The 11,932-nt window shown below is 44.6% G+C and overlaps 1 protein-coding gene across 1 annotated transcript; it reads left to right on the forward strand.

Annotated features, from left to right (window-relative positions):
* The first annotated feature begins 4,563 nt into the window (after nucleotides 1-4,563).
* On the forward strand, nucleotides 4,564-11,240 carry NEFM (neurofilament, medium polypeptide). The gene is made up of 3 exons (XM_018565789.1): nucleotides 4,564-5,676; nucleotides 7,337-7,461; nucleotides 9,087-11,240. The coding sequence occupies exons 1-3, from the start codon at nucleotides 4,639-4,641 to the stop codon at nucleotides 10,708-10,710; spliced, it is 2,787 nt and encodes a 928-aa protein (XP_018421291.1). The 5' UTR covers nucleotides 4,564-4,638; the 3' UTR covers nucleotides 10,711-11,240.
* Nucleotides 11,241-11,932: the final 692 nt, after the last annotated feature.

The following is an 11,932-nucleotide window of genomic DNA, read 5'->3' on the forward strand; positions in this document are numbered from 1 at the left end:
TCACTTCCTGCATTCCAAAGAGGAGATCCTATGGAGATCGTGTACTTACTCCGTTTGATCTCCGGCCGCAGAGCTGCTGTGCTGGTCCCGGGCTCACACGGGGCACAGCGGAGCTCGTGATCACCAGCAGCGGCTGCAACAGAGGGGGGCGCACACCGGCATGCATACTACAAGTGATCGTGGCTTCTATATGTACCAGCTTGTAATTTTAAAACCATATCCCGGCAGTTGATCCAGATGAAGGCAAATGATAAGGGTAAATATTCACATTTTTGAATACACGTTGTTTTTAGATACTCATATAAATTATACCTAAAAAGTCACATTATTGGTGCATATACAGGATAGCGATAAGGAGAAGATAGTGATATCAGTGCTTTAACTATATATTTGTAATTATTAAGTTCACCCCCTTTTCCTTCAATGAATATTCATCTACCATCCCCCACCTAATGCTAATGCAAAATGGTGTGGGCTGCATGATCCCAGGTCTCCAGGCTTGGGGATACTAGATCCTATACCTGTTGTGCTAAGGGAAAAGACCCTTTTGTATTATTTGTGTTCTTAACTAAGGCTAAAAAAAAATAAAGAAAGCCCGAATAGTATTAATTATCTGTGGACTACAGGATTAGGATGCAGAATATTGGATTGCAGGGGAAGTTTTAGCAAATATCTGCCACGGCCTATTTTTCATTATTTGGTGCATAATTGTGTGAGAAAATCCCATTTTCTCTTTTATAGTTATATATAGTATCAAATTCAATAAATGTCATCTATAGTTATCCAGCACACAGACATTGAGTGCCAGAGTGCTACTGCTATAAAAAGAATGCAGTATAACCTTTCAATTCTGCTCTGCATAAAGAAACACTAATACCATCGCAGTTCTTGGAATATGTATAACCTTCAATTAGGTTTGTCTTCATAAGTACAGTATATGATATTTTACAAAGCTTATTATAGCTGTTTGAAAACAGTGTTTGAAAATAGAGAGTAGGCTAAAGAATCATTGGAACTGAGTATGTGTATGCCCACAAAATGCTATACTTTGCTCTTCTGTATGCTACAAGTATGCGGCAAATAGAGTTATACATACTTTTTATAGTGTACATTCAGTACCCAAAGCTACGCAACACCGGCAGAGTTTATACTTGCTTGTGTCCAAAAATGTATCTAATGCTGCCAACAAGCTCTGTGGTAAATGTACAGTTACTAGACTGGCAATAAACGAATTATGCAAGAATAGCCGACCAACCCTGTGCAATATATACAATATATGTGCAGTACAGTGGAACTTCAAACCATGACCCCCATGGCGGTGCCCTAGGTGACACCAAGATAAGAGCTGTTTATCAGAGCCAGTATAACAAGTTGTGCACAGGGGGTCATGTAAAATGATATTCATTGAACACTAATCTTAGTAATACACTGCTGTGGAACACACATTGCAACAGGGAACAGCCCTTGGCATTCACAACAGGTATCTTGCTTTCTTCAGGTATTTGAAGAATGTTTACATGAAAGGGTACATAAAAGGTGTGCCTAACACTCAAAAAAGGATAACTTGACCACACAAGATAAATAGATGGGTGCCATGCTACAGCTACCTAAATCAGCACTATCCCTCTCCAGCTGTGTATTGTCTCTTTCTAAACTGTGCCAATGTGCTGATCTGTGTGTTGTCCTTCTTCAAGGTGTTTAACTGTGTACTGTCCCTGTCCATAATGCTTAAAAGAGACATGCCCCTGTCTAAGATGTTGAACTGCATGTTGTCCTTTATCAAGGTGTTTAAGGGTGTGAGGCCCCTGTCCAAGGTGCTGAGCTGAGCAATGTCCCTGTCCAAGGTGCTGATCTAAGCAATGTCCCTGTCCAATGTGCTTAACCTGGTTTTATCCTTAATCGGTGTGCTCAAGGGTGTGATGTCCCTCTGCAAGGTGCTGAACTGAGCTATGTCCCTCTAGAGCAGTGGTCTCAAAGTACCGGCCAGTTGCGGCCCGCGAGCCGGTACTATGTGGCCCGCAGCCAGCTCACAAGTCAGGTATGCGGTCGTCACGGACCGTGTACCCGACTTGTGGGAGCAGCTACACGGTCTGCATCTCTATCGAATGCAGACCTCATAGCTGCTTCTGTGTCGGTCCTCGGTGATTGATTGGTAGGGTCTGTGATATCATATGTGATATGATTACATGCGATTAGAAAACACTCCCTGGATGCACAATCGATGCGTCCGGGGATAGTAATTGATTCCTAATCACATGTAATTATATTACATACCATTACATGTGGTGTGCAGGCTTTTACATGGAGCTGCTGTCACCTGATCATTAACTTGAACGGGTGACAGCTGCCGCTTGTAAACACCAGATTAGTGATTCCTGCTGCAGAAAAACGCAAGTTCCTGACGCAGGAATCCCTAATTGCACCTAAACCTAGAGATATGAATGGGGCCTTATTGTGTGTGTATTGGGGTCCGTTGTACCATACCGGATATAGTTACATTTTATTTTAAAATATGAAATTTGGCAATCGGCGCCCATCGGAGAAAACAAATTGTTGAGTGGCTCCCCGAGTGAATTGAGTTTGAGACCCCTGTTCTAGAGGGTGCTTTACTGACCTATGTCCCTGTGCAAGGGGCTGAACTCAACTATGCCCCTCTATAAGGTGCTGAACTGAGCTATGTCCTGTCCAAGGTGCTTAACCTGTCATCCTTTACCAGGGTGCTAAAGGGTTTGGTGTCCCTTTGCAAGGTGCTGAACTGATCTATGCCCCTCTATAAGGGGCGTAACTGAGCTATGTCCCTCTAGAGGGTGCTTAACTGACCTATGTCCCTCTGCATGGGTCTAAACTGATCTATGCTTCTCTATAAGGTGCAGCACTGAGCTATGTCCCTCTATAAGGTGCTGAACTGAGCCATGTCCCTGTCCAAGGTCTTTAACCGGGTTTAATCCTTTATCAGTGTGCTCAAGAGTGTGATGTCCCTTTGCAAGTAGCTGAACTAATCTATGCCCCTCTATAAGGTGTTAAACGGGGCTATGTCCCTCTAGAGCAGGGGTAGCAAACCTACGGCCCTCCAGCTGTGGTGAAACTACAAATCCCATGATGCATCTCTCTTCGGGAGTCATGTCTGTGAGAATCTTGCAATGCCTCATGGGATTTGTAGTTCTACCACAGCTGGAGGGCCAGAGGTTTGCTACCCTTGCTCTAGAGCAGGGGTGAGATGCTTAACAGACCTATGCCCCTCTGTAAGGTGCTGAACTCAGCTTTGTCCCTGTCCAAGGTGCTGCACTGATCTATGTCCCTGTCCAAGGAACTTAACCTGGTGTTCCACCAGCATCGAATCTGCTGAATTGATCTATGCCCCTCTATAAGCTGATCAACTAAGCTATGTCCCTCTAGAGGGTGCCTAATTGACCTATACCCTCTGCAAAGGGCTGAACTGATCTCTGCTCCTCTGTAAGGTGCAGCACTGAGCTATTTCCCTGTTCAAGGTTCTTCACCGTGTGTTATCCTTTTTCAAAGTGCTTAAGGGTGTGGTGTCCCTCTGCAAGGTGCTGAACTGAGCTATGTCCCTCTAGAGGGTGCTTAACTGACCTATGTCCCCCTGCAAGGGGCTGAACTGATCTATGCTTCTCTGTCAGCCGCTGCACTGAGCAATGTCCCTGTCCAAGGAGCTGCACTGAGCCTTGTTCCTGTCCAAGAAGCTGCACTCAGCCATGTGCCTGTCCAATGCGCTGTACTGAGCTATGTCCCTGCCCAAGGTACTTAACCTGATGTTATCCTTTATCAAGGTTCTCCAGGGTGTGATGTCCCTCTGCAAGGTGCTGAACTGAACTCTGCCCCCCTTTAAGATACTGAACTGAGCTATGTCCCTGTCCAAAATACTGAAATGTGCTTTGTCCTTCCCCAATGTATTGAACCTTGGGCTGTCCCTCTACAAGGTGCTGGCCAGTGCTGCGTCCCTCTACAAGGTTCTGATGAGCATTGCGCTGAATTCTGCACTGTCCCTGTTGGAGGTGCTGAACTTTTTATTCGGCTCTCTCTCTTTCTCTTTTGACCTGTGTCCTTTCCTCTGATGTGGGAATGATGTTCTGTCCCTTTCTATGTGCTAATCCTCAGCATTGTGTGAACTGTGCCTCTCCCATGTGCTCAGGGCGATGTCCCCCTCCAAGATGCTGAAGAATGAAATGATAGGGGTCATCCTTCACCCTGCAGACTGAATCACTTAAGAACAGCCACCATCAGCTATAGGAACAATGCACATACACCTAACCAATGTGCATTCTCTGGGGTTTTGTTCAATAAATAGCTACACTATGCAAATATTAGGAAAATGTAACCCATTAAATGCTGAGATGACTGGACCCAAGGCGGATGCCTTGCAGATATGTCTGGCAGCACCTTCCACATCAGCTCTCTGTTGCACACTGAAAGAGGGGGAGGGGTGGGAGCAGCACTAAACTGAAGGCAGCTCAGTTGCCCACGTGGAGAGCAGACCATAGCCCCTCCCCCCTTGAAGCAGATCAATCAGGAAGCAGAAAGCCGGTTCCTGCCGTGTTAGCTGATCTTCCTCAGGTATATAAAGAGCAGGAGAGCCTTCATCCTTCGCTGTGAGCCACACACACTAGAAGGTCTTCCAGCATGAGCTACTCTCTGGAAACTATAGGTAGCCCCTCTTATAGGAGGATGGCGGAGATCAGGACCAGCTACAGTCGGACCAGCAGCTCCCCAACCAGCGGATTCAGATCTCAGAGCTGGTCCCGAAACACTCCTAGCACCATTTCCTCCTCTTATAAGAGGACCAACCTGGCTGCGCCCAGAGGGTTCAGCTCAAGTGACAGTTTGGACGTCAGTCAGTCCTCCGGCTTCAATGGGGATCTCAAGCAAGTCCGGTCTAGTGAGAAGGAGCAACTGCAGGGACTTAACGATCGCTTTGCTGGCTACATCGAGAAGGTCCATTACTTGGAGCAGCAGAACAAGGAGATCGAGGGGGAGATCCAAGCCCTGAGACAAAAGCAGAGCGGGTACAACCAGCTGGGTGACATCTATGAGCAGGAGCTTTCAGAGTTGCGCACCAACATGGAACAAGTCAACCACGAGAAGGCACAGATCCTCCTGGACTCTGAGCACCTGGAAGAAGACCTCCAGAGGCTGAAGGACAGGTATGAGGACGAGGCTAGGATCAGGGATGAGACAGAGTCTGCCATAAGGTCTATGAAGAAGGACATAGATGACACGTCCTTGATAAAGGTAGATTTGGACAAGAAGGTGCAGTCCTTGCAAGAAGAGATCTCTTTCCTCAAGAACAACCATGAGGAAGAAGTGGGCGAGCTCCTGGCCCAGATCCAGGCCTCACACATCACCGTAGAAAGAAAAGATTTCCAGAAAACAGACCTGGCCACAGCCCTGAGGGAAATCCGCTCCCAGCTGGAGGGCCACTCCAACAGCAACATGATGCAGACAGAGGAAGTCTTTAAAAACCGATATGTCAAGCTCACAGAAGCTGCCGAGCAGAACAAGGAGGCCATCAGGTCCGCCAAAGACGAGATCGCAGAATACAGAAGGCAGTTACACAGCAAGACAGTGGAGCTGGAGTCTGTCAGGGGTACCAAAGAGTCATTGGAGAGGCAATTGAATGACATAGAGGACAGACACAACCATGACTTGAGCAGTTACCAGGTAGGTGCAATAACTTGCTGTAGATGTAATGCAGAAGCTTTAGGGTGATGATCTGAGCCTAATGACCCAATGTAGAGGTGTAGATGTAACTGAGCTCAAGGATAGACTGTAGAGGTGCAGATGTAATGTTTGAGCTTTCAAGGGTGCTGAACTGAGCCAATTGATACAATGTAGACTTAATGTTGGAGCTCCCCTGGGAGCTGAACTGAGCTTAATGACCCAATGTAGAGGTGTAGATGTAACTGAGCTAATGGATACCATGTAGATATGTAGGTCTATTTGGGCTTTCAAGGGTGCTGAACGGAGCCAATTGATACAATGTACAGTAGATGTCTAGCTGTAACTATGTAGACTTAATGCTGGAGCTCTCCAGGGTGCTGAACTGAGCTTAACGACCCAATGTAGAGGTGTAGATATCATGTTGGAGCAGCCAAGGGTGCTGAATTGAGCTATATGATACAATGTAGACTGTAGATATAATATTTGGGCTTTCAAGGGTGCTGAACTGAGCCAAATGATACAATGCAGGTGTCTAGATGTAAGTGGTATAAATTATACAATGTAGACTTAATGTTGGAGCTCTCCAGGGTGCTGGATTGAACTGAACGATACAATGCAGACTTGAAGATAGAATCTCGGGCTTTCAAGGGTGCAGTACTGAGATAAATGATATAATGTAGATGTATATATGTAACTGAGCTATACCATACAATGTAGACTTGTAGGTACAATGCAGGAAGTGTCCAGGAAGCTGAATTGTGCTTAGGAATGCATTGCAGATGTAAAGTATATTCATCAGCATGTTGAGAACATCATCTTCTAGTAAAATGTATTTATTATTTATTACAGGTGTTTATAAGCAGGTATAGTAACTGTTTTTTTGCTTCAGTATACCAAATGAGTCTACTTTTAAACTTAGAAGCGATCAGAAGTGTTTAAGGTCTCTCCTATAAGCAGTCAAGCACAGAAGCAGTTAAACTTGGATCGCATATGGTTTTAAAGCTTTTTTTGCTCCTGTATTCTCAGTACAAGAGTACACAGCTAACTTTTGAGGTCTGTAAAATTGCAAAGTGGTTATTGCACTCTTATAACTGAACACGGTGTGTTAGGTTGGCTGAGGATCCCCCACACCCTCCTGTAGGGGTGTGCAATGTAATGCATGAAGCCCATGTGTCTGTATAGGGTGCAGTGCCATTTGCTCGGTAGGTTCTGCAGTAACACATGCCATTAATGTTCAGGGGGTGTGGTGGAGCTTGACTTTGTGTGCAGATGGGTGACGCAGTGTTGCCGTGTGATGGAGGGGGAGTGGCGCAGTGTGTGGGGCAAGGTGACGCAGTATGACTGTTCTAAACCGAGGGTGTGGTGCAGTGACAATGCATATACTGTATGCGTGTGCACGGTGGAAGGGGTAGGGGGCGTGCTGCAGTATATACTGCTACTAGATAAGATAGCAAAGAGCGTTGTTTTGCTGCAGTGAGACAATGTGTGTCATAAATGTCTAATTTAAGGGGGGTGTGGCACTGCCTGTGTGTGTGGTGCAATATGACAGCAAATCTATATGGTGCAGTGTGGCCGGATGCCTCTGCAAGTCACATCAAAAGTCACCCGTGCAAAGCTGCTTTGTGCTTAATCCTCACCATAGGGTCTGTTCCTCCCATAGGAAACCATCCAGCAGCTGGACAATGAGCTGAGAGGAACAAAATGGGAAATGTCCCGCCACCTGAGAGAATACCAGGACCTGCTCAATGTCAAGATGGCTCTGGATATAGAAATTGCTGCATACAGGTACTGGGGCAGAGCCAGCAGAATATTAATAGCACTGCAGAGGCTGCATGGAGCAGCAGGATGGGAAAACTTTCACATCTCAGGGTGTGGGAGGGATATGGAGATGATTGCAGCCTATCAGGGAGCAAGCAAGCAGAGAAATGCAGAGAAAGCCTAAAATTCTGTCCCAAACTGAGCAATACATGAAAAGCTCACATTTACAACATCACGCATATCACTTTGCCCAAACATTTTCCAGTGGAAATGTCTGCAGGAACAAGATGACAGGGATGATAGGGGATCAAAAAAGATGAAAGGACCATGTGAAAACTATTCAAAGGGCATTCTATAAAAACATTTATGTCTACATATAAATATAACTTAATATAATACAGAAATTAAGTAAAACTGGGTATAAAATTACACAAACGTACACAGATTCACATCTAGGACACTAAAGTCAGCGAGTCGATGTAAAAAAGTTAGATTGTGTTCTAATATGGGGAAATAATTTATTCTTATTGAAATGAAAGTTAAGTTTTATGGCCAGTGCTACTGAAGGTGTATTTGTCAATCACGGACATTGACTCATCAAGATTATAAGCAGCACAGTGATAGAAAGGTAAAGTCAAGAGCTGATGGGTAAAGCAATACAAATTAGTAAACAAACTCATTTTCAGAACATTGCTGGGAATGTAATAGATTATGAATAGAAAATATATAGCAAAAATTATAAATAGCAGACGCTTTCTGTATAACAAATGCCCCAATGTAAGAAAAATGTGACTTTTTGGATATATTCAATCAGAAAAAGGACACAATGCAGTCAGCCATGAATATTAATCACAAGACATCTATTGATAACTGCACTTTGCAAATCATCATTGCTCCTTTAACCAGTTTATTGAATACTGTATTAAATGTTAATCCAGCACATTAAAACTTGCAAATCGAAATGAACCTGTCACTCTTCCACAATTACATGGGCTGAGCAATGTTCAGCCAGTCAAGTCATGAAAAGCTAATACAATTTGTGGGTCATAAGGCACTTGTTGTTTGTTGCTGTTGTGACATAATTAATTTTCAGTAAAGTGATTGCATGCTCCAAAGTCTTAATGCAACGTACAAAATATTCTCCTCCATTCCATACCATTAAAAGGAACATTTTAGAGGAATAATATGACACAGCTGCTAATGTGATTGTAGTCCCATGGGTTTACTTGGGCAGTGATCTCATAACACGGCTTTATGCACCCATGTGGCTTAAAAGCAGTACAGGGGACATGTAGATGAAAAAAGCCAAATTAGGACCACAGGATCTGTAGTGACAATACCACCCAGTATGTGGGCTAGACAACTAAGATCTGATTTCGGTAATACACAGCAATGATGTTTGCACTGTTATCAAATATTTCCAAAAGTATTCAATGGGGCTAATATAGAAAAACAGGAAACGTTGAACATAGGAACCAATTTAATTTCTTGTCTACTCCCAAAATGTAAGAATTGGGAGTTAGGGCTAGTTGCAAAACATTTATTTCACTTCTCCGCCATCTCCAAGAAACTTTGAAACTGTTGCAATTTTTCAAATCTTTTACAAAGACAATGAAATCCCTGTTCTAATAAATCTGTGTTTGACTTCATAGGAAACTTTTGGAAGGAGAAGAAACTCGATACTGCTCATTCTCCAGCATTCCCTCAGGTCCTTCAGTTCCACTCAGACAGGCACCTATCACAATATCTTCCACCCGAGTACAGCATTCACGAGCTGAGGCACCAAGAGTTAAAGTGCAACACAAATTTGTTGAAGAGATCATTGAGGAGACCAAAGTGGAAGATGAGAGGTCAGACATGGAAGCAGCTTTGGCTGCTATGGCAGAAGAGTTTGCATCTGGTCTGTTAGGAGATGAGCAGAAAGAAGATGAAGGAGAGGAAGAGGGAGAAGGAGAAGAAGAGGCAGAGGGAGAAGGAGAAGAAGAGGCAGAGGGAGAAGGAGAGGTTGAGGAGGAGATTGTAGCAGCTGTAAAATCCACAGTACAGGCAGCAGCACCAGGAGAGGAAGAGGAAAAGGAGGAAGAGGCAGAAGAAGAGGTAGAGAAGGCAGAGGAAGAGGTAGAGGAGGAGGGTGAGAAAGGAGAAGAGGCAGAAGAGGAAGGAGAAGAAGCAGCAGTGGAGGAAGGGGAGAAAGAAGAAGAAGAAACTGAAGAGGGCGAAGCAGCAGAGGGGGAAGTAGAGGAAGAGGAGAAGGAAGAAGAAACAGCAGAAGGTGAGGAAGAGGAAGGAAAGGCAGAAGAGGAAGAGGGTGAAAAGGCAGATGATGAGGAAGAAAAGGAAGCAGAAGAAGAGAAAGAGGGGGTAGCAGAAGAAGAAGGGGGTGATGAAGGAGAAGCAGAAGCAGAGGAGGCTGAAAAGGAGGAAGAGGAGGGTGAGAAAGAGGAAGGAGAGGGAGAGCAGGAGGGAGAAGGTGCAGAAGAAGAGGCTACAGAGGATGCCCAGGAAGAAGTGGTAGAAGAACTTTTTGTGGAGACTAAAGTTGTCAGGGTAAAAGCTGCGGTACAAGAGAAAGAAGCTGAGGAGGAAGCAGAGGAGGAGAAAGAGGGTGGAGATGAGGATGAAGGAGAGAAGGGAGAAGAAGAAACTGAGGAAAAGGCTGGAGATGAGGAAGCTGAAGGAGAGGCAGCTGATAGCTCTGAACAGCAGGAAGAGGAGAAAGGAGAGTCAGATGAGAAGGAAGAGGAAGCAGAAGAAGGGGAATCCAAAGACGATGAGGAGGCTGGAGAAGACAAAGAAGAAGGTGAAGCAGAGGAGGAGAAAGCTGGATCCCCTGAAGAGAAGAGTGTGGAGGAGACCGTCTCTGTGTCCAAGGCAGCTTCTGTGGGAACAGGGAAAGGTGATGAAAAGGAGCAAGAACAGGAAGCAGAGGAAGAGAGTAGCCCCAGAGATGATGGAAAGGAAGATACAGCAGTAAATGGAGATGTTGAAGAGGAAAAGGAAGAGAGTGAGGATAAAGGAGTAGTTACCAATGGCCTAGATGATAGCCCCGAAGATGACAAAGACGGCGGAAAGAGCCAAACTGTTGTAGTCACCAGAAAGGTTGAAACCACAACCAGCGAGGGTGAGGATGGTACCAAATACATCACCAAGTCAGTGACCGTCACCCAGAAAGTGGAGAAACATGAAGAAACCATCCAGGAGAAATCAGTGTCCACAAAGAAGGTAGAGAAAGTCACATCACATGCAGTGGTCAAGGAAGTCTCTGAGAACAAGTGAGAGCATAGTCATAGCACTTCCAGCAAAGCAGCAGGACTGAAAAAGCCATAAGATAAACTGCATGTAAAGTGACAGCTTCTAATGGGCTTCTAGCAGATGGGGTTCTCTCGTGGGGTGGGGGGCTCCAGACACTGTAATATTACTTTCTGTGCAATATTCGGGGTGGGGAAATGCATGCAAGCCTCAGATGTACCCCTCCCACACAACTTGGTGAATTCACAATAAAAAAGCATAACGGTGCATGATTTGTGAAAAGGAAGAACAAAACATGATGGTTTCCTAAGTTGCTGTGGGCCTGGGTGAGAGTTAGTGATCACGAGGGTCCTCAGCTTGAATTATGCAAAGAACTAACTGAGCCAAAAATAGAAGAGGGGACCATGAAACGGAAGTTTTCTCGCCTTAATAAAAGAAACCTATCCTTATGTTTACCTCATTGGTGCAATTAACAGACTGCAGGTCATGGGAGAACCTGAACGAGTGGAAGAGAACTTGCTGACCGTTTATGTAAAAGCAAGCCTTGCTCAATAAAAGGTCATAATAGAACTATTGTATTGTGTCTCATTGTTTAAAATCATTTTCGTTTTCAACAAATACTTGCAAAATTGGGGTGTCATCATTCTAAAGAGGTGTCAGGCCAATATTTGTCAGCGTGCACCTTGCTGTTTTGTAGTAAGGATCAGTATTTTGGGGAATCCCGTTCATTAGGGTGTACTGGTAAAATAAGGTATTTAAGGGCTTATTTCATAAAGTCGACTTTAGAGCTGAGCTCCGGCCTTCCCTTCAGTCTTGCACAGTTGTACCAGCTTCTCTCCTGCACTGAAATTACTTACTCTGATTCCACTGCACACTGTGAGCTTTTCATAGTGTGCATTAGAAGCTGCAGCAAGTCAATAGATCCCACCTTGTTTCCTATAGATTCCACCTTGTTTCATATAGATCCCACCTTGTTTCCAATAGATCCCACCTTGTTTCCAATAGATTCCACCTTGTTTCATATAGATCCCACCTTGTTTCCAATAGATCCCACCTTGTTTTCTATAGATGCCACCTTGTTTCCAATAGATCCCACCTTGTTTCCAATAGATCCCACCTTGTTTCCAATAAATCCCACCTTGTTTCCTATAGATTCCACCTTGTTTCATATAGATCCCACCTTGTTTCCAATAGATCCCACCTTGTTTCCAATAGATTCCACCTTGTTTCATATAGATCCCACCTTGTT

The sequence above is a fragment of the Nanorana parkeri genome, unplaced genomic scaffold (genome assembly GCF_000935625.1).
Source record: "Nanorana parkeri isolate BGI_ZX_2015 unplaced genomic scaffold, ASM93562v1 scaffold887, whole genome shotgun sequence".
Classification (NCBI taxonomy): domain Eukaryota; kingdom Metazoa; phylum Chordata; class Amphibia; order Anura; family Dicroglossidae; genus Nanorana; species Nanorana parkeri.

What these genes read in the sequence shown, in the direction of transcription:
- NEFM (XM_018565789.1), top strand. Translation starts at nt 4,639, where the DNA reads ATGAGCTACTCTCTGGAAACTATAGGTAGCCCCTCTTATAGGAGGATG. An exon ending in ATGACTTGAGCAGTTACCAG is followed by an intron (nt 5,677 to 7,336) that starts GTAGGTGCAATA and finishes TTCCTCCCATAG; the next exon opens with GAAACCATCCAGCAGCTGGA. An exon ending in ATAGAAATTGCTGCATACAG is followed by an intron (nt 7,462 to 9,086) that starts GTACTGGGGCAG and finishes TTGACTTCATAG; the next exon opens with GAAACTTTTGGAAGGAGAAG.